At 40.9% G+C, this 22,126-nt stretch overlaps 2 protein-coding genes and 2 long non-coding RNA genes across 12 annotated transcripts in view; 2 read left to right on the forward strand and 2 right to left on the reverse strand.

The window, feature by feature from the left end:
- Window positions 1-3,055: 3,055 nt before the first annotated feature.
- Window positions 3,056-14,019, forward strand: LOC116736535 (sorting nexin-4-like). Of its 4 annotated transcripts, none has more exons than XM_032589022.1 (14): window positions 3,059-3,355; window positions 3,572-3,696; window positions 3,857-3,995; window positions 6,665-6,814; window positions 6,911-6,964; window positions 7,047-7,102; window positions 7,808-7,880; window positions 9,155-9,216; window positions 9,352-9,417; window positions 9,540-9,629; window positions 10,804-10,903; window positions 11,701-11,846; window positions 11,938-12,052; window positions 12,132-14,019. In XM_032589022.1, exons 1-14 carry the CDS (start codon window positions 3,272-3,274, stop codon window positions 12,177-12,179), a joined length of 1,308 nt encoding a protein of 435 aa, XP_032444913.1. In that variant the 5' UTR covers window positions 3,059-3,271; the 3' UTR covers window positions 12,180-14,019. The 4 variants fall into 4 exon arrangements, with proteins under 4 accessions (XP_032444916.1, XP_032444917.1, XP_032444913.1 ...); XM_032589024.1 differs by having other exon boundaries at window positions 3,062-3,355; window positions 6,911-6,958; XM_032589025.1 differs by lacking the exon at window positions 6,665-6,814 and having other exon boundaries at window positions 3,056-3,355; window positions 6,863-6,964.
- LOC116736538 (uncharacterized) overlaps window positions 8,050-22,126 on the reverse strand; it is a 21,434-nt gene continuing 7,357 nt past the window's right edge. Inside the window, exon 3 of the long non-coding RNA XR_004342603.1 lies at window positions 8,050-8,273. This is a non-coding gene — a long non-coding RNA (uncharacterized LOC116736538). The remainder of the gene's footprint in view (window positions 8,274-22,126) is intronic.
- Window positions 14,865-21,732, forward strand: LOC116736536 (tubulin--tyrosine ligase-like protein 12). Of its 6 annotated transcripts, none has more exons than XM_032589029.1 (5): window positions 14,873-15,096; window positions 15,207-15,361; window positions 16,752-16,950; window positions 17,053-17,212; window positions 21,557-21,732. In XM_032589029.1, exons 1-5 carry the CDS (start codon window positions 14,956-14,958, stop codon window positions 21,715-21,717), a joined length of 816 nt encoding a protein of 271 aa, XP_032444920.1. In that variant the 5' UTR covers window positions 14,873-14,955; the 3' UTR covers window positions 21,718-21,732. The 6 variants fall into 6 exon arrangements, with proteins under 6 accessions (XP_032444919.1, XP_032444918.1, XP_032444920.1 ...); XM_032589030.1 differs by lacking the exon at window positions 14,873-15,096 and adding exons at window positions 16,119-16,185; window positions 16,568-16,642 and having other exon boundaries at window positions 15,221-15,361; window positions 16,730-17,212; XM_032589031.1 differs by lacking the exon at window positions 14,873-15,096 and adding exons at window positions 16,119-16,185; window positions 16,568-16,642 and having other exon boundaries at window positions 15,221-15,361; window positions 16,752-17,212.
- On the reverse strand, window positions 19,283-21,437 carry LOC116736539 (uncharacterized). Its single transcript, XR_004342604.1, has 2 exons — window positions 21,391-21,437; window positions 19,283-19,412 (listed from the first exon to the last, which is right to left on the reverse strand). It is a non-coding gene; the product is annotated as an uncharacterized LOC116736539 (long non-coding RNA).

Here is a 22,126-nt window from a genome sequence, read left to right on the forward strand (position 1 = left end):
TTTTATTGGGAATCGGACTTACGATGGCGACGTAAAAAGCGACAAACGAGCCAAATTTCCAACTGCCGAAACGCAGAGCCTAACTGACACCAACTGCCGCTTTTTTAGAGTGAGAAATGAAGAGAATTTTTGACCCCAAAACAATTTTGAAATCGCCCTCACACCCACAAATATCGCCCAATTGGTATGAAACTCGGTCATGACATTGATACGCATGCCTGCTCCGGTAAAATGTTTTCGAAATTTTTCTAGGGCTTACGGTTTTCTGTAAAGGTGCTTCAGAGCGAAATCATGCGCCAGGATAACTGACGATCTCCCAGATTCACTTCCATGTATTTCTGAAAAATTTCTGAGCTCTGCACACACCATTTTTGTCTCATCACTGCAATTACTGTGAGTGAGCTACAAATATGAATCGCGGTACTATGGGAGACAACAAATAGCCCTCTCATATGCTTCAAACGGTTTTCCAATACGTCTCTCGGTTCCTGAACGGCAAGGAGTTGTTCAGACTGCTTTTTCCATATAAACCAATGGGGTGTCTCACAAAGATAGAATTTTTTCTCCACCTCTCTGTCTCACACACACATAACAGTTAGCAGAGGATTGATAACCATAACAATGGAACACATGAGGGGATTGGCTGCTGGTTAGGACTACAAATACGCATCACTGTAGTTCTAATCAATACTCAGTTAAAACAGAGGGCTGAGCTGCCATTTAGAGCTACTGGCTGTTTTGGCCAGTAAATAACGGATTTAACCCAAACACTGTTAGACATTTTAATTAGTGTGATCATTTAATATGAAGCTTATGTTTTTTTTCAAAATAAAAGCCTCAATATCCCCCTCAGGTTAATGCACCGCCATAGGCGGTGCAATAATATTAGCATGCATTATATTTTTCTCTCAGGTTAGGGAACTGCCTTGCACAGCAAGGCAGTTCATTAGCATTAGCCTTTTACCTTAAATAAGCTATTAGCTATTTTCTTACTTATTAGCCATGTTTAATATACTGAGTGGAGTAAGTCAATTACAGACAACATTCTAATGATATCCCACATGCTATTGACAGCATGTAGGGAAAGATATGTTCATGGATTTAGTGTGGCAATTTAAAATTTAGCTTAATGAAAATTTCAAAATAAAAGTCTTGGCAATTTTTACATCAGGTATTTGCTCTTTTGAGCATTATATAACTGATTTTATCCAATCACTGTTATACATGGGATTAGTTTGCACCTTGGAAATGAAGCTTAACAAAAATTTCAAAATAAAAGCCTTGAGAAATTTTACATTAGGTAATTGCACTTTTGAGCAATAAATAACTGATTTAACCCAATGACTATTAGACATGGGATTAGTTTGGACCTTTGAAATTAAGCTTAACAAAAATTTCAAAATAAAAGCCTCAACATGCCCCTGAGGTTAGTGCACCGCCGCAGGCGGTGCAATAATATTATTCTGCATTATCTTTTTCTCTCAGGTTAGGGAACTGCCTTGCACAGCAAGGCAGTTCATTAGCATTAGCATTTTAGCTTAAATAAGCTATTAGCTATTTATTTGACTTATTAGCCATGTTTAGTCTACTGAATGGAGTAATACCATTATAGAAAACATACTAGTGATGTCCCCCATGCTAGTGACAGCAATCACGCTAACATTAGCATTTTTGCTAATTTTAGCTGATACACTTACTTTATCATACTGAATGGTGCAAGTCCATGTTAGTAAACATTCTTGTCAATCTCCACATGCTACTGATTACGTTGCAGCTTTCTTTAGCATTGATGCTAATTTCAAGCATCAGAACGCTGGGTCCAAACCGACGGGCACACTTTGGCAGGCCCCGGTTAAATTTCTTCAGGAATTTTCTAGTTACAAATAATTTTTTTCTTCCACTCTGATTGATTGGGATGTTCTCTGAAGATTTGTTCCACAAACAGTTCTAGAGCTGCTTGATTTTCCCATCTCCACATCAGTTCAGATGTGACTAAAGTTCAACAAATTCTACATCAACTGAATTTAATGGTGAAACTGGAATCTCAAGTAACTTCAGTTCAATTTAAAAATATTTTTTATTCCCAAAAGGAAAATTAAATGTCGTTGTATGATGTGACTTTTACAGACAGGTGGATGGAAGGAGAGATGGAGGAGCAGTAGAGCAAGATGGACAATCAGCAGGGTCAGACATCTTATTAATCAATCGTTAGGAAAGAAACAGATATGACCAAAGGTTTTACTCCCCTCATTCCAGGACACCACATTTTCAGGCTTGTATGTATTTGGAGAGATCTATGTTTTCTTAGATAACTTCAACCAGACTTTTGAGAGAAATTCTGAATTAAAATCCATTTATGGCTTATGTTGACATATTGCTTGTTCAGACATAACTTTTTTTTCTTTATGTTGTGTGTTCTGTGGTTATGATGACTTTTCAAATGTTTTTCAACATTCAAAATAAAGTTTTACTGTATCATATCATTTGTGTTGACGAGCTTTGTTGAATAAATAATGACAGAGTAGATAGAGTACGTTGTGGTTTTGTATAGTTATGGTTATATTATTAAACCAATATATGAAAATATATTTACTCACATTTACTTTTTATCTACATTCTTTCATGTCATTTGTGTTTTTCTTGTAAAGCGTTTTTGACCGTCCTAAAAATAGAAGTTTGATTCTGTATTATTATTATTTATTATTAAGTCGCTTTCACTCAGTCGGATGATGCTCGCTGCGCATGCGTCTTGGATCCTCACTGTCATTATTTGACGGTGCTCTGTGCTGTGTGACTTCAGTGCATTACGGTAAAAACGGATCTGATTTCAAAATAAATACAGGAGCATAACTAGTGTGGTTTAACGATATTACACCAAACTAATCATTTTTGAAACGCTTAACACTAAAGAAACACTAAAAATTGTCGGTAAAAAAAACAGATTAGTGTTTGTGTGAGGAACAGTTAAAAAACTCAGTGGTGCTCATTTTTTACGGCCACAGAGGCTTTTATTTTATTGGGATGGAACGAGTACATGCAGCCAACTCAGGACAGGACAACTGTAGTTTCTGACGCGCCTTCTCTAGTGACTGAGTACAAAACTAAGCCTTGTTTTAAAAGTCCAGGGAAAATATATCCTAGTGCTTTAATGAATGATTTTTTTTCTGTTTTCTTTGCTATCATAATCCTTAACGAGTCGTAATATCTAGTATTCGCGCGCAAAGCAACACTGCGAGGCGAGCTGACTGGATCCGTGGTCTGATGAGGAAGGATGGCGGAGGACGTGAAGGAAGAGTCGGTGGCTTCTAACGATGAGTCGGACCGAGCAGCATCTGACGGGAGCCTAAGTAACACGGTAAACAGCGGCTTCATCTTGCTTATCGTCCTTTTGTTTAGCAGAAACGCCGCTTTGTGTCGTGGTTTTTAACACGTCAGGGCTCGCTTATGCAAGGAAAACTGGGCAGACGAACACAAACATTTCACGCAGCTACTTCGGAGCTCTGTGGCCGTCATGAGCCAGCAGGTTTTAACTGTCATCTCCATCCTGACGCCAGTTGTTGTGTTGGGACAGATGCTGACAGAAGGCTCCTGTCTCCTGCGGAGGATGGAGATCTGTGTTGCTGAAGCTGAGAAAAGGAGCGGTAAGAATGCAGTCAGCATGCAGGAGACCTACACTGTGTACCTGGTTGAGACAAGGTGAGCACAGCAATCCACTGGCTGTTGTTTGAAGATGTCCTGTAGTTTGACACCTGATGTTTAAAAATGCATGCAGCTGCACTTCCTCCTCTTGTGATGTTGCAGAATTCAACTTCTGTTTTTTTTGTTTGTTTTTCTTTGTCTTGAACAAAATTTAAAGACCAATGGATGCAATTGCAGAAGGCCGTAATCCACCGCCTGACTCTCTGTGGAGGCGATACAGTGAGTTTGAACTGCTGAGGAACTATCTGATAGTTACATATCCATACATCGTGGTTCCTCCTCTGCCTGAGAAGAGGGTGAGTTCAGTGTGGCTTCTCATGAAAATGTCCATGTCCCTCATCCGTTGTTTCAATACAGCATTAATACTGTGTCTGCGTATTAATGCACCTCTCATTTATTAGTTATTTTATGTATTCAGGCATAACTTGCCCAAATCATCACCCTGGTGGGAAAGCAGCATTGTGGCATTGTTTGTTCACTTCAACACATTTCCTGCTTAAACAGCCATTCAGGCGTGCTTGGTATCATTGTCTTTCTGAATGTCCTAATGTGAACAAAGCATCAGTTGTTGGACAGATGGTCTCACATTTGACCCTGGAATATTTTGACTCAGCTGACTTTTTCTTCGACATATCAGTGCATCTTACTGGTGATGCTGGATGTTTCCTCCCTCAGTGGAGTAATTCTCTGTCCAACATGGTGTGACTCAAAGTACCTGAAGAAACTAGAACAGCATGTCTTCTCAGGGATTTGATTCTGTTCTCTCGTTTATTTAAAAATATGGTTTACATCAGGTTTCAGAGCTTCTGTACAATCTGGAATCTAATCAAAATCTTGAATTTAAGTACTAAATGAGTATAAATAAGAATAGACAACAGAAATAGAACATATAAGCATTTTGGTTTCCAGATCTTTTCCCAATTACATTCTCTAAAAGATCCATCCATCCATCCATCCATCCATCCATCCATCCATGGATGGAAGATCCATCCATCCATCCATCCATCCATCCATCCATCCATCCATCCATCCATGGATGGATGGATGGATGGATGGATGGATCTTTTAGAGAATGGATGGATGGATGGATGGATGGATGGATGGATGGATGGATGGATGGATGGATGGATGGATGGATGGATGGATGGATGGATGGATCCATCCATCCATCCATCCATCCATCCATCCATCCATCCATCCATCCATCCATGGTATGGATCCATGGATCCATACCATCCATGGATCCATACCATGGATCCATGGATGCATCCATGGATGCACCTTTTCTTCATCTACTCTGCCTGGGATTGATCTTGATCTCTGTAGAAATATAGATGAAATCAGATATTTACTGAGGTTTTTGGTAATTTATTCAAAGTCATAAGTTTACGTACTTTTATGATTATAATTCCCTGAAACCATTTAGGAAATTCTAGAAGATGGTGTGATGGAATTATAAGATTTTGATTGGTTAATTCACAACACCAGAGTTAACTGGAGGTATACCTGTGAATGTATTTTAAGGTCAAGACACAAATGCTTTCCTTCCTTGTGTGATATCATAGACAAGCCCAAATCAATCATCCAATAAATCAGGTGAATTATAGAAAACATAAATAGGACTCATTCTTTATTCCAATTTCCAGATTCTTCTGTTTGAACAATTATATGCAAGCATAAACCAGAATGTCCAGGTATCATACTGTCTAGGAAGGAGACATGTTCTGTGTCAGAGATGAAAATGCTGTATTGTGAACTGTGTGAATCACCCTCAGAACAAAGGGAAAAGACCTTGTTTAACTGGTGATAGCTGGTCGTTTCCAGCACAGTCTGGGCTCTCTCCCCTCGACTCAGTGATGGTGATTTTCTGCTCTGTTTTAGAATTGTAGTCTGCCTGTAGTTTTAGGGATGGCAAAGGAAGTGAATGAAGCTGTTCAGTCTTCACACTTCTAAATATTGAATTAGCATTAAAAGTCAACTCGTTTGGATCGTTTTATTCTTTCTTCACAGTGCAGGATGGTTGCTTACAGCGCAGGAAATTTCCAGTTTCATAGCGTCAAACTGGCATATGTCACAGGCAAACATTAGAGATTGGGTAAAATTTAAAAGTTCACACCTCCAAAAAGGAATGTTTTCTCAGTAGTCGAGGGTCCAGACCCTTTGGACGAAGCAAAAAGTCAAACAAGACGCTGGTTTTCACCAAGCTGGGCCGGTGAGGGAGCGTCATTATCCAGAGTGAAACAAATCCTCTCCCATCACGGGCTGAAACGCCTCTCAGAGTGGAAGAAGCCAGAACTGGAAAAACAACATAAAAAACTGGTTGTCTTTTTATACTTAGTACATTTCTGGTTTCAACTGTATACAATGGATAAAATAAGAACTGAACATGAAACATTTTTCTTATGAAATATGTCTCTACTTTTATTGACATTATATTCACCCCACTCCAGTAACAACCCAGGTAACACACACATAGAAAGAACTAAAACGTCTTTGCACATAAATAATGAAAGGATGTGAAAGGTATAGAAAGCAAGAAACATGCTGAGGCATGTGATCCAGATCGCAGCCAGATATGGGGAATTTCACTCTGTAAGCTCCACAATCCTAGCTGCATAAATCATAATTCACATATCTGGACTTGTAAATTGAGTCACAATTTTTTCTTTAGTTCATTAGATCAGATGAACTTGAGTGAGGTTCTTATTAAATATATCAGATTAACTCTTCCTATCCAGTAAACTGGACTTTTTGTGATTATCGCAATGGTTTTGAAGCCAGGCTTAAGGCGCTTTTCAGTCATCATCACCCTGTTTTCTAAACAAAAACAAGGTTCAACTATGACTTTTTTTCTTTCTCCCAACAATAATAGACAAGAGCCTTCACCAAGCCTGATTTGGTACATTTTACAAATCTTTCCAGGTGTACAGAAAGGTGGGGGTAATGTTGTGTTTTCTGCTTGCAGGCAGAGTTTGTATGGCACAAGCTTTCTGCAGACAACATGGACCCAGACTTTGTGGAGCGGCGCAGGATTGGGCTGGAGAACTTCCTGCTCCGTGTGGCCTCTCATCCAGTTCTCTCCAACAACGAGATGCTTTACCACTTCCTCACCAAGGTGTGGAATGTTGTTCCTTTGTTTCTGATCCAAATATGTCTCTTATAGAGCTCACTTCCTAAAGTACAAAGACGTTTCTCTGACTTTATGTGGCAGGAGCATGGCTGGAAGGAAATGGTGTATGAGACGGGTTTCCAGACAAAGGTACAGGTGTGCAGCTCTGCTTTCTGTCATCACTGGGATGTTCTCTGTGTTCTCTGGATTTGAACGTTTCCTGACATTTCCTTTTTAGGCAGATTCCAGACTCAGAGCTTTGAGCGCCACCTTCAGGGTGAGAAGTCCACATAAGTAAGTCTAACAGTATGAAACCATAAAGTCCACACAGTTTTGTTGGGAGATACATTTTTAAGATAAGATGTCTTTATTGTCACTCACGTAGAATCAACAACGGCATTTACAGTGTCGTTTGCAGATTATTTTGAAATATTAAATGAAGAGTAGAATTAACCAATGTTCCAGTTACTGTGAATCAAATGCAACTCTAAACAGGTGGGTGTCACCCTTCAGTTAAAGGAACTCAGTGTTTCAGCATCTTTGCAGTTTTCTGGCAGTTTGTTCCATCAGAGTGAATGTCCTGATGTTTTTTTGTAGCTTTTTTTGTGTGAATTTGCTCTCTGGAGCAGGGCTGTCCTCTTCTCCAGGACTGGGGCCATGCATTATTCAGATGAGGCCCTGCTCCAACACAGCCTGTCCAAACGGCTGAATGGTCTCCTCTGCAGGCTCCACAGATCTCTGCCCTGTTCATGAACCAGGGGTGGTTAATCAGGCCAGGGTGTAAAACCTCCAGCCACCAGGGCTGTGAGGAAGGATTCAGAGTGGCCCTTCATTTGGACCAGGTTTTCATCTTAACAACCTGTGTAACTGAGGGTGACATCCCTGCTATAGAGATTTCTGTGAACCTAAAATGGTCAAAAGTGTTTGTCACTAAATAGTTATTGATAATGCTGAGGCTTTCATTCTAGAAATGATATTTCATTAATGTCTTCATCTCAGACGCCTAGTGGAGATGAAACATTACAGTGACGGGCTTCAGTCTCACACTTCTCAGCTGCTTCGAGCACGAACTGTAAGTTCATACACACACGCACGCCCACACGCCTACACACACATACATTTTTTCTATGTGCCTAAAATCTTTTGAGGCAGATAAACCCCACAAATAAAAATGTTGCCATTGTCTGCCTTTTAACACTAATTTATGTGGAGCGAGAAAAATTAACAAAGTCCAAACCTTGTTAAAGAGAAAGAACAAAACACAGCTTTATTTCACATCTGCACAGATGGAGAACTCAGAAGAGATCTAACTAGACAAAGGAATCACCTCTCTATATATACTGTATACTGTCCTTCTCCCACAGACAGAGTGTCATCACCAACATTCCCAAGGAGCTAATCAGATTAATACACACACAGAGAAAAATGCAACCTTCAGTTAAAAATGGGTTTCAGACAGAATATTCTGTGCCTAATAATAATCGCTCCGCCGTCGGTCTGGTCTTGTCACTCCGCAAGGTATGACAACTATTTACTTATCGCCTGTTGCTAAGCTTCTGACACACTGAGGCAAACTGTGAAGGCTAAAAAGAGAAACAATGACTCTGTAAGACTGAGTAATAACATATAATAAACTGATTAAACATTGTAAGATTAATATTAAATAAACTTCTAATAAAAGTAAACACACTGTAAATAATTATTTTATTCCACATTTATTTAGTCACTTTTGTAGACAAGTTAAAAGTTGAACAAATATGAATATTATTTAAAAAGGTATTATTATTCCACTAATTCAATTCAAATTGTGATGCTCACTTCTCAGACACAGAGTGAAATATTTCCAGAATTTATTTTTGATAAATATACCCACCCCATCCCCACCCTCCACAAAGTTGACAAGAAACAGGAGATTTGGGGGGTGGGGAGGTTGGGATGATGATGGTTTGCATTAGGCACTATTGATATTCAGATCCTTTGGTTGTAAGAGGGGGGGTGGGTGGGTATTGGAGGACCAGGGGGTGGGGGGTTGATCACAAAATCCCGCCCTGGGCGGTTGGTCGTGTCTTCCGTATCAGAAGCTACCAGCAGTAGTACTGAGTCCTACTTCATGTAAATACTACATGTACATACTGAAAATGTCACACTTGGAAAATCTTCCTGTTAATTGACTCCTGTCTGTTCCTCTGAGCCTCTCAGCAGCTCTACAGCAGAAACGTGTAGGATAGCACAAATGCCATCTTTATTGCTGTGAACATCAAAATGTTAGAACATGGCAGTAAAACGTTTTATGCTCAGCATTAGTGGAGAATTCCTGTAGATTATAACAGTTTCTCTCTCCTGCAGAGGGTTGCTGATAGACTGTATGCTGTTTACAAAGTCCACGGAAACTATGGACGAGTCTTCAGGTTTGACAACATGCTTGCATGCATCCTTTATCTGAACTAAAGTGATTTAGATCTGGGACTGTTCAAGAAGTGACATTATTCTCCAGTATTGGAGAATCCCTTGTAAAAATGTATTCATTGGGGTGTTCACTACAGTGAGTGGAGTGCCATAGAGAAAGAGATGGGAGATGGACTGCAGAGCGCTGGTCATCACATGGATGCGTAAGAACTCTCTCTCTTGTAATAAATCAACACATCTGGTAGTTAGTCTGGAGAAGTTCTTTAGTTAAAACATGCAGAAAGACTATATGCTGACAGCAGCCATGTTGGTCATTCACTTACAGCTATGCTGCCTCAGTAGACGACATCTTGGAAGAAGAAGAACATTATGCTGACCAGCTGAAAGAATATCTGTCCTATGCTGAAGCTCTGAGGTAACATTCAGGAGGGGCTGTGTGCATGTATGACCCTGGGACTGTTCCAGAAGTCAACAACAGTCCAACTGTGTGTGACGTAATATAAGTAGATGCAGCTGTTGTGTTTCTGTCCTCAAATGTTTGATAGAGAACACCAGAGAACATTTATCGTCATGGAGACCTAGGAACCCAGCAGCAGGTCAGAGGGAATGTTCAAAGCAGGGTTAGGATCTGCAACAGCCTGAGAGCATTAATCAGAGAAGCAGGTTACCCTGGAGGAAGTGAAGTGTCATGTTCCATGTTTTTCTGTGTGTTTATTTTGAGTCTCCTGTGTCTGTGTGTCTCCGTGTTGTCCTGTCTCCCTTTGATTAGTTCCGAGGTGTGTCTCGTTCCCTGATTACCTCCTGTGTATTTAGTGTCACCTGTATGTCTGTGTCGTTGTCGGGTCCTCGTCTCATTTTGGCTTCTGTTCTGCCGTGTGTCCGGTTAGTCCATTCGTGCTCTCTGTTGCTACCTGTGTTGAGCCTCAGCTTCCGCTCAGCAGTGCTGCCAGGGATTTGGACTGTTTTGGAGCATTATTTCATCATTAAATCGACCATATCTCTCTTACCTGGGTCTCCTAGCGTTTTGCCTCACCACCTACACCGCAACTTATGACATGAAGAAATCCAAAGCTAAGATTGGATCACCTGTTCACTGGAAAAGTATTAGTTGTGCACAAATCTGGACTTTTAGTTAGACAGGTAAGAAGAAAGCCACTGTTAAGAGAGTCACCAAGCGCCCAGTTTGCAGTTTCTCAAAAACACTCTGGTTGCCAAGCTACACATTGCTCTGCTCATTAAGAGAAATTTGAACTTTTCAATCTTCATTCAAAAACAAGGAATGGCAAAGAACAAACATTGCGTGTGTGGAATCTGGTTAGAGCTGGTGAAGATGGATGGATCTAAATCCAGGACAACCCAGGAGAAAACCTGCTAGAGGCTGAAGAAGCAGGACAAGCACCCTGAGCATACAGCCAGACAGTTTAAATCAGCCTGAATACTAAAGCACCCCACTCCATTAATGTTTCATTTGGAAAAGATATTCAAAATTATTAAGCATTTTCCCTCCACTTCATTGTGTTTTCTAACCCTAATGTGACATATTGTATGAGGTAAATAAATGGAATTCAGTGTTGCCTTTGCTTTTGCAGGGCAGTGTGCAGAAAACATGAGCTGAGCCAGTTTGAGCTGGAAATGGCTTCCCAGGACGTTATCTCTAAGAAGCAGCAGCGTGAGGAGCTGGCCACCGGGGTACACCATGCAGCATCATGTAGCATCATGCAGCATCATGCAGCATCACACATTAGGTCCTTCACGCCAAACTTTATGTTGCCAAAGGGATCCAAGTGCTTTAATTCATCTATTTTGATCACTTCCAAGACCACAGGTGTATAAAACCCAGCATCTAGTTATGCAGATTAATGCTGCAGACAGTAGTGAAGGAACGGGTCACACTGTAGTATAGTCTACATGACAGGATACCACTGTTGTAATAAATCCTGGCATGAAACCTTCTTTTGGAGAGTGAGAAACAAATGTGTACATGTGTTTTTATTCAGTGTATTTAAACTTCTGGTTTCCTCTGTACATGTTTTGTTGATCATGTCCTGTGGATGGATGGATGGATGGATGGATGGATGGATGGATGGATGGATGGATGGATGGATGGATGGATGGATGGATGAAAGAGAGAGAGAGAAAGAAAGAAAGAAAGAACCATCCTCCTGGTGTGACACGACTGCACCATACAGACCTGTATTGGTCTGCACAGAGTTCTGGCTTCAACCTAATTGAAGACATTGGAGATGAATTACAGGGGGCATTATGAGCCATCCGATATGAAACACTCCCTAAATCTTATGGAAAGGCTTCCTAGAAGAATGCATAGTGTTGGGCCATGTGTGAAGGCAGATGAGTGAATGCTTTTGGCAACATAATGTAACATTTATAAACTCAGTCAGGTGTTCTAAACATGTAACTAATCCAGAAGGCAATAACTTCTCATTTATGCAATTTTCTGTTTCTGTTTCTCTTGCTGACCGTCTCAGATAGTGCGCACTTTCTCCTTAAAAGGCATGACCAACAAGCTTTTTGGGCAAGAAGCACCAGAGCAGAGGGAGGCCAAGCTCAACCTGCTGGAGGAGCTGATAGCAGAGGGGGAAGAGACTGTGAAGGAGAAAACAGCTGAGTGCGAGTGAGTTGCAGACGGTGTGGAAGCAGCAGCAAGGGTGATGGATCAGGTTCTGATCCATCAGAACCGCTCTGCTTCATGTGTCTTTCTCCAGTCAGCATGCTGAAAAGGCGTGGGCAGACATCGTCCGTTTTAAGGATCAGAAGGACAAAGATCTGAAAGAGGCGTTCATCAACTACGCTCTCATGCAAATCAGCATGTGCAAGAAGGTAGAGAAGAGCCTAAACTCAGCTTACATTTCTGTGTTAAAGCTCACTGTCTAGTTTCATGTCTACTCTCTTTTTGCAGGGAATACAAGTGTGGAGTAATGCCAAAGAATGCTTTCTTAAGATGTAGAGTCAAAGCCATACAAGTTCTACTAATATAAGTGAGACCTGTGGACACATTTATGAACAGGAACATCTTATCCAAGTACTTTGAAGGGTGTGGGGGAGAAGATAAAAATGACCTGGAACCTGATGTTTAAACTTTTAATATTTTCAAAAGTTACATGCTGGAGATTGTTTCTACGCTGTTGGATCTATAAGAATGAGCACACAAGAATGAGCAAGACTGGGAGGATGGGCTGGTGAGGCTGAAACTAGAGGAGAAGGTATGAAAATATCTGAAGCTTAATCCAAAGGTATAGAGTGGGAGCAAATTATTAGCACCTCAAAAGCTCAAATATTAGCTGAACCCTGACTCCAAACCCTGGGAGGACTTACAACAGAGCAGGAGGAAGCCCAAACCATTCCTTCCACCAAACTGACTGGACAAGGATCAGATCCCAGACCACAGCATCTTCACCTGCCTTTAACCGTACAGCCAGGTAGAATATTAAAGAGGGTGGAATATCAATTCTGCTGCCTGGAAATTAAGTCTTCAGTCAGAGGCCTCTGCAGATTGGTTGTTAGACTGACTGCTACCAGAGATTCTTTCCACCCACAGCATCACCATACAAAATGATTCTTTGAAGATACTTTGATGAATTTAGTTTTCATTTCCCTTTGAGATAAATAAAGTATTTTTGAATGGAATTTAACACCGAAATCCTGAAAAATATCTGGTCAATGTTCCCTTATACATATATAAAAAAACATAATCTTGTAATTAGTCAGACACTTAATGGTATTATTTAGAAGGATCATGTAATATAAACTTCAGCGGTGTGTTTATTACCAATGTGCAGTAATTCTATCGATGGTAAAAAAAAATTACATTACAATTGCAAAGGGCAATTCATGTGATCCAAACTGGATCCAAAGAAACAGAAGGGAACGAAGGAAACTCCATCCATATAAATCTCAGGAAATGAACATGGTGATGATAGGGAGAAATTTGGGCCAGATGTCCAACATGAGCAGAAAGGCTGAAAACCTTAAGGTATAACTCATCTGGTAACATGGTTCGAAGCACAAACTATTACAGTGAATACAACAAAGCAAAGCACACACCAATATGATTTATTACAGATCCACATGGTGAGAGAAACACACTCTGTTTGTCTGTAATGAATGGCCTGCTGTGTGGACTCATCCGTCAGCTGGACAGTCAGATTACAGCTGATAGTTTCCACACAAATCAAATCGGATCATCATCAAAGTTTATTTAAACTGTAAAACTAAACATTCTGTTTAATAAAAGACTTTTGAAAAAAAGTTAAATACTTGAAAGTGGTGAGGACTTTGGGTTGTGAAGGGTTACCACTTGACGTTCAGACATTACTCCATTTCTGCTCAACCGAAGAGAAAGTTTCGAACATTTGTACAACTGATTTCAGTGTTGGTAAAAATAAAATATGCTCTGATGATGCCATGTTTCTTTAATGTGTTGCAATAATTGATTCTGTTGAGTCAATTATTTTATATGTGGCACTGGGGATTGGCCAGTAAGGTATCCCAATGCATTGTACCACCAGCAACAGCAAGTTTAAGGAGAAATGGTCATCTGTGCAGTTGGTTCGTCTAGAATGAGCCACTTTCAGAGCAGTTCTCTAATTAGCCAGTTTTGCCATTTATATTTGCACGAAACTGGGCCATGAGTGAGCTGTATGACTGTGGTGTTCTGCCTGATTGTGCAGTATTGTATATAATTATGTTTTCTGAAAAAAAATTAGCAAACTATAACTGCTTTGTATATTATCTGTTAAAGTTTGAGCAGAGAAACAAATAAAAAGCAGGAGCCAGGAAGTATTTCAGTTAAGTAGTTTTCTTTTTATATAAGTGGTTTCTACTTAAAAAAAAAAGCTTTAGGATTTGTTCCAGTAATTACAACATACTCAGATTTATTCAGTTAACTTCAGTTGTGCTCACTAAAATTGCACAAGTTAATGTAACTCAAAAGTATCAAGTTAGTTGAGTTGTGTAAACTTAAGATGTACAACTTGTACATATTAACATTTTTATGTTTTGAAAACCTGATATTTTTGAGGCCATGAGATCGCATGATTTTTCTGAAATAAGGACCACTTACTGTGTTTTACAGTGTATCTGTTACAGTCAGGCGACCTGTTCAGGGTGGACCCTGCCCTTTACACAAAGACAGAGAGTTAAACCAGAATTTTAATTATTTCTGCTAGAAAAGTGTTATTTGAAATTGATCTGAATTTTTTATTAATTTATTGAGATTAATCTCAAGGTAAAATATGCACATATACATGTGCAGAAATGTTAGCATATATATATTGTAATTCTTTTATGTGTTCTCTTCCACTATAAAATCTGGTGATGTGTCTCTGGAGGGGACATGAGACTGGTTGGATTTGACTTTTTCTTTATTTTTGCCTCTTTAGATCTTTTACACACTATCTGTGTGTAAAATTCAGCTGGCTGAATAATAAGGTGGGGAGCACTGCTGGGTGTGAAGTGAAGAAAAACTCTAGTTTCACACACACAATCAAAGAGATTTGATTGTGTGTTGGTGGCTTGAGGTAGAGACAGGATAGTGCAGGACTGAATGAGACAAAGATTTGATTCGCTGAAGGGAAAATCTGAAAGAAGAAACTACTACTCATTCACTTTCCAGACCACTAGGTGGCGACCATGCGTATTCAAGATGGTTACCAAGCACACACGAAAAATAACTTTTCTTCCTAGTCTGCAGCAGCTGCTCGCACGTGAACGTTGTCCTGGAGATGTTAACAAACCCAGAAGGACTGAATGATGACCCGGATGAGGGGTTCGAGGCCTTCGTGGCGCTGCAGGGTGGGGCCCTGCAGTCCTCAGGGGTCCCTCAGGTCTATTGGAGGAGCCTCTATCACAAGATCACCAACGAGGTGAGCACTGAGCATTCTCACCACCCGGAGCTCACCTGCATGAAGTGTCGCGTTAACGCGGGTTCTGCTGTAATCCCTCGGGGTTCGCCGTGTTCTCTGCCTCTCCGCAGGTCTACGATGCCGGCGAGGTGTTTGGAATAATTCAGCTCCAGCAGGAGGAAGATGGGGAAAATGGGGAGAGGAAAAAAGGCAATTATGGAGTGGTGATTGGGTGTAAAGTGGTTGTTACTCGGGAAAGTGGGCTGGAAGTCTCCGATCCAACCAGGTGAAGACCGTAAAAACATAACCTATCGCTTATTCAGGACACGAATGACTATCAGCTGAGTGAAGCTGACACCCCACCACGTGAAACATTCCAGCAAATAGCCTCAGTGGTTTGTGCTCCTTATGTGGCGATAAAACTTTTATTTGTGCTGCTTTGGTTTCTGAGATATTAAAAATAATTTTTTAGATCATCCACCAGCACTAATGACGGCACAAACCTACACAAATGGAGCACTGAAAAAAGTAACCCACTTGGTTTGTTTTGGGGGAAGATCGGGAAGATGACCTCTGAATGACCTAAAAAATAATTTTAATATATTAGATACCAAAGCAGCACAAACAAAAATTACATAACCCTAACCAAAACTCAGTTCACACCTTAGTCTTAAACCTAACCCCTGACCCACAAACAACGTTTCCCCTTGTGGGGTCCAGGCTTCGAACAAAGATCGAAGCCCCATCGACGTAGTATGTGTCAGGAAAAATGGTCCCCACAAGGTACTAAATACATGGTACACACGATTAATCAGATAAAAACTCAACACATTCTGTAGATTTTTCATTGAACCACTTAAGCTTTTTTATATACAACATGTTATGTTATGTTATGTTATGTTAGAAATGATTCAGGTCTTTTTTAAAATAACAACATAAACATTTTATTGTCTGAAATGCAATAAAATGCAACTTTTTAAAAAAATATTTGTTGTGGGAAAACTTAATGACTGTGAAAATCACTCAGTCTTATTTCATACCAGATACATGATGGAGAGGCACCAGAAAAACTCATGAACAGTCTGGTTAGAGCTCCATGTCAGGCTGATGGTGGGTTCTGTGTTTTTTCTGTCTTTGCTTTAGACCAAGCCAGACAGGTTCATTTAGAACAAAGACATAAAACATGACCATCAGATTAATAGTCATCACATATTACTTAGTAATAACATTTTTCACCATAATTGTAAATGCAAAATGGATATATATGTTGTACGGTTTGGGTTAATTACTCGTCTTTTTTTGAGTTTGTATACTCCAGCTAATGATTAATCAATTACTAAATTAGTTGACGATTATTTCAATGACTGATTAATCTGATGGATAATTTCAACTCTATTTAACACACATTAAAACTGGACATGGTTACCTGGTATGATGAAGGTCAGCTGTGTATTGCTATCATATTAACTGAAACAAGGTGTGCCTAATAAAGTGGCCCATGACTATACATGAGGGAGAAAGATGAGCAGAGATGTCACCAGATCTACAAGCTTGAACATTTTCACAGGTGGAGCTGCTGATGCCTACTGCTGACACATAGTGATGCTTTTCACAACATGCTGCTGAAATGGTTGGATATCCCATTTCCAACCAGGCTTTCTGCGCTCCTCCTACAGCATCTTTCTGGTTGACCATGCTTGGACGTACCGGGTGGAGCACGCCCGGCAGCAGCTGGAGCAGATTCCGGGACTGCTGCCCAGGATGGCCTCCCTCATGGGGGTGGACTTCCACGGCGAGGACCCTCCTCCAGACGTAGTGGAGTTGATATTGGAGCGCATGTGGAAATACAACCAGACCTACCAGCTGTCCCAGGGGGCAAGTCTGAGAACGGCTTCACACTACATCTCCCTCTCTGTCAGCATGTGTTTCAGCCCCCTTCTCTGCTGTGTGTGTGTGTGGGTGTGTGTGTGTGTGCAGTCAGCAGAAGAAAAAGTTCCTGTGTGGTACATCATGGATGAGTTTGGCTCCCAGGTGCAGCACTTGGACCATCCCAGCTGCTGCATGGCCCCCTTCTTCTACATGCAGGGTCAGCTGGCCTACACTCTGCTCTGGCCTCTGCAAGATCTGCAAGAAGGTGGTAAGGACACAACCTGATCCAAACACACACCCTGATCCAAACACACAGCCTGATCCAAACACACACCCTGGTACTCTTTCTAGACTTTGCTGCTCTCCTGCCTATGAAAGTGACTTTGTCTTTAGACATTGTCTTGGAAAATAAAACTTTAACTTGTTTACTGGGCAGAATGAACTGATAATGAAGGTTTCTGAGCAGGTGTTTTTCTTGTGAAACTGATAAGGGAGGTTTTCAGAGGAGATGTTTTTCTTCTTTCCACTGAATCTCCTTTGAACCAGGTTTGATTTCGGGACAGAGGTACCAGTTAACCAGAGAGGGAAAGACTGAGAGAATCTCCCTAGAGGAGAGCGCTTGACCTCTGAGAATCACTTGTGACAGTGCAATGACAATAAAGTTGAATTCTATTCTATTCATTTATTCTGACTTTCTCTGATCAAAACAGTGTTTCACTATTGTTAATTATCGAAAGAATATTCCTTAACAAAACATTTTCATAGCTTGATTCCAAGACCTAGAAGTGCATTTCCTCTCCATACTACAGCATTGGACATCAGGATGGAAGCATGCAGATATGTTTATGTTGCATCAGCTGGAGAAGCTTTGTAACCTTTCAGCCTGTGCAGTTCTGCACAACTCTGATCTGGACAGTGAGTTCTGCTTCATCCCTACTGACGGCCAGAGACTCAGTGCTTCCAGCAGCGCCCTTTAATCTGGGATTAAAGAACCATAGTCACATACATAACTAAATTAAAACAAAGTTAGTTTATTTTAATTTGGTTCTCTGTAGCTTGTCTTTTCACAGAGACAGGATCTGATCCAGGACTTGTAACGTGATGTTTAGGTACTTATAACCGGAAAGTTTGGAAGTATAAAAAACAAATGCTCAGGAATTATATGTTTGAGGCAGTGTTGTAGTCAAGACCACCTAACCCGAGACCAAGACAAGATCAAGACCAGAGTGTATCGAGACCGAGACAAGACCAAGACTTTTAGGGTCAGAGACCAAGTCAAGACCAAGACAGAGGGAAGTCGAGACCGAGTCAAGACCAAGACTAGTGCCCCGCACTACATGACACAATAAAATGTGAAATATGATCAAAATTGCTAATCAAATTGATCTGAAAGATTCACATTCCCATAAAAACACCTAGATATTAAATACTTGGAGCTGAAATAAATTTTACCAATATTAAAAGCACAAATTAAAAGAACAAACTCTTTGTTCTGCTTATCTAAAAAAGATAATGCCCTGGGTATTTGCCCATATCATTCATGTCAGAAATCAGCACCGTCAGTGAGGCTCCAGTCCAGGGCCGGCCCAAGCCTCCATGGGGCCCTAAGTGAAATTTGATTTTGGGGCCCTCTAGTTCTGGTAGTAATGTGGACTGGCTGCAATCAGCAGTCCGATCATTAGGTCATTCACACACCTGCTATGAACTTATTGCATCTCTGGCAGTGCTGTTTACATTATAGACATATACATGTACAGTACACATACATAATAGGATACATTTATTGGCCAACTGATTTATCGACCAGTTGATTTCTGGGCGCCGATTTCCTTAATTTTGGGGGATCGTGATCGGCCGATACTTACTTGTGTTACTTACATCGTATTCCATAATCTTATCTTCGTCAGGAAAGGTTTAAAAATCAGCCTCTGTCCCCTTGTGCTCTACAATGAGAGGTTTGACTGACAGACCGGTCCACCGGGTCAGGTCTGAACCTGGTGGACAGTGGGGTTAACAGTAGGGTTAACAATATTCACCCCACTGTTGCCAACTTAGCGACTTTCTTGCTATATTTAGCAACATTTCAGACAAAAAAAAATTCATATCAACCAAAATCAAAATCAGCAGGTCTGGCTCTTTAAAGATTGGTAACCAGGGATCGGCCAGAAAACTGCAATCGGTGCAGCCGACATTCTTTGATTAAATAAATTTCTCTTAAGCGTTACTCCAATAGCTAAAATTTAATTTACACCAGGTGAGTCTTTCTCCCCTGAGAATGTGGATTGGTACTGGACTGATTCTGAGCCTTCAAATGATTTTAACAGAAGTTTCACATAACTGGTGCGTTTTGCATCCAGTGAAAACAAACATGTTAACAAATAAACTGGACAGTATGCTGTAAGTTTAGTGATATTTTCACAGTTGCGGTCTTGACTGGTCTTGAAATAAAATTCCGAGTCTTCAGCGCCCTGTTAAAGCAACATCAATCTAGGAGGCAGACATCAGAGCAAAAGTACAAGTTTATTACAGCAATTGCAATTGGAGAAAATCACATTAACACACAGTGAGCGTCAAGAGTGAACACACACGAGTGTCAAAGGCGTCTCTGAGTTCTCTGTCGCTCAGGGGCTTCCTTTTATACAGACTTGACCATACAGGCTATGGCTGAGTTCCTTGAACATACAAGAATAGAAAAAAAAAGAAGTACAGGCAGTTTCTGACAAATAGGTCACAGATGGAACACCTGCAGCCTTGAGGCATCGACACTTTAACCACAAACACCTCTGCATTAGGGAACTTTATCTCAACTGACCTCCGTACATACGTTACTGCAAAGTCGACAGTTTAATCTCTAAGGCAGTTAGGTGGAAAAACCCATCTATTGTCCTTTGGTTCAACTTACAAGTTTACACCAGTGTAGGTCAGGGGCCCCAGAGTAACCGTTGGCCCTTTCAGTGAGCTCAATTGTGGTCAGGCATTTCCTGTTGCAGCAGCCTCCAAAAGGCAAACAGTTTGTCACACAGAAACTGCAGTTAGTGTCACAGCAAACTGTGACCTTTAATGCATTGGATATATACACTGCCTGGCCAAAAAAAAAGTCGCCACCTGGATTTAACTAAGCAAATAGGTACAAGCCTCCTATTGGATAAGTACTGCATAGGCGATTATCTTTCAGCTGGCAACAAGTTATTTAACCCCAGCTGATGCAATGAGTAACTCCTCATTTCTTAAACAACCATGGCAAAAGACACATCCTGTTGTCGTGGAAAAGACGTTAATCTGTTTAAGAAGGGTCAAATCATTGGCATGCATCAAGCAGAGAAAACATCTAAGGAGATTGCAGAAACTACTAGAATTGGGTTAAGAACTGTCCAACGCATCATTAAAAACTGGAAGGATGGTGGGGAACCATCGTCTTCCAGGAAGAAATGTGGTCGGAAAAAAATCCTCAATGATCATGATCGGCGATTACTTAAACGTTTGGTCAAATCAAATCAAAGAAAAACAACAGCAGAACTCAGGAGTATGTTTAATTGTGAACGCAAAAGCATTTCCACACGCACAATGCGAAGGGAACTCAAGGGGTTGGGATTGAACAGCTGTGTAGCCGTAAGAAAACCTCTAATCAGTAAGGCTAACCAGAAAAAAAGGCTTCAGTTTGCTAGGGAGCATAAAGATTGGACTCTGGAGGAATGGAAGAGGGTCATGTGGTCTGATGAGTCCAGATTTACCCTGTTCCAGAGTGATGGGCGCATCAGGGTAAGAAGAGAGGCAGGTGAAGTGATGCACCCATCATGCCTAGTGCCTACTGTACAAGCCTGTGGGGGCAGTGCTATGATCTGGGGTTGCTGCAGTTGGTCAGGTCTAGGTTCAGCAACATTGTGTGCCCAAAGAATGAGGTCAGCTGACTACCTGAATATACTGAATGACCAGGTTATTCCATCAATGGATTTTGTCTTCCCAAATGGAACGGGCATATTCCAAGATGACAATGCCAGGATTCATCGGGCTCACATTGTGAAAGAGTGGTTCAGGGAGCATGAGACATCTTTTTCACACATGGATTGGCCACCACAGAGTCCAGACCTTAACCCCATTGAGGATCTTTGGGATGTGCTGGAGAAGACTTTGCGCAGTGGTCAGACTCTCCCATCATCAATACAAGATCTTGGTGAAAGATTAATGCAACAGAGACAGGATGGAACACTGGATGGAAATAAATCTTGTGACACTGCAGAAGCTTATTGAAACAATGCCACAGCGAATGCGGGCTGTAATCAAAGCTAAAGGCGGTCCAACAAAATATTAGAGAGTGTGACCATTTTTTGGTGGCGACTTTTTTTTTGGCCAGGCAGTGTATAATATACATGAGTAAAATAATAAAAGTATTCAAACCCTTTATGAAATAATAGTCATCATTAATAATCCATTTCGACAGCCGGAGACCGAGACAAGACCGAGACCAACTGCGGTCGAGTCCGAGACGAGACTGAGACCATCAAAAAGTACTACAACACTGCTTTGAGGAACTGTTTAATATTTTGATGTATTTTCCTGTCAGTTACTGTTTGTTTGATTCTGTTACATGCACCCCACTTTCCCACTTGCACAGATGAAGTAACCCGCGATTATGCATATGGGGAGACCAACCCGTTGCTACGGAGATGCCGGTTGTTACCGTGGATACATGATGATCTGGAAGGAGTGAGCAGTGCCGTCACAGAACCAGCAGATTCTTACTATGAGGTGAGGACAATCACTTTGGACACTTAATCAAAGGACAAACTTTGATGACGGCTTCCAGATCATTTGACCCTGAGCTCTTTCAGCGTCGGTTGAACAACAACACAATATATTCTTCCAACTAACAGAAAAACAAGGTGCATGCTTATTGGGGCCTGCCATGCAAAGCAATGGCAGGAACCTATTACTATTGTCGGAGAGAAGCGTCTCTTTAATTGGGGCCTGCCATGCAAAGCAATGGCAGGAACCTATTACTCTACACCCAACAAAGTGTCTCTTTATTATAATTCTTTATTTTTCTTCCGTCACCGTTAATGCGGCTCATACCGCTGGGTGCACACCTACAAATGAGGTATCAAAACGTGCAGAAAATTCACGCCATTGGAGCTATTATTTGTGGTGGGATTTGGGCTTAACGTGGCGACATAATTCGCAAAAA

Source organism: Xiphophorus hellerii, chromosome 17, assembly GCF_003331165.1.
Source record: "Xiphophorus hellerii strain 12219 chromosome 17, Xiphophorus_hellerii-4.1, whole genome shotgun sequence".
NCBI lineage: Eukaryota > Metazoa > Chordata > Actinopteri > Cyprinodontiformes > Poeciliidae > Xiphophorus > Xiphophorus hellerii.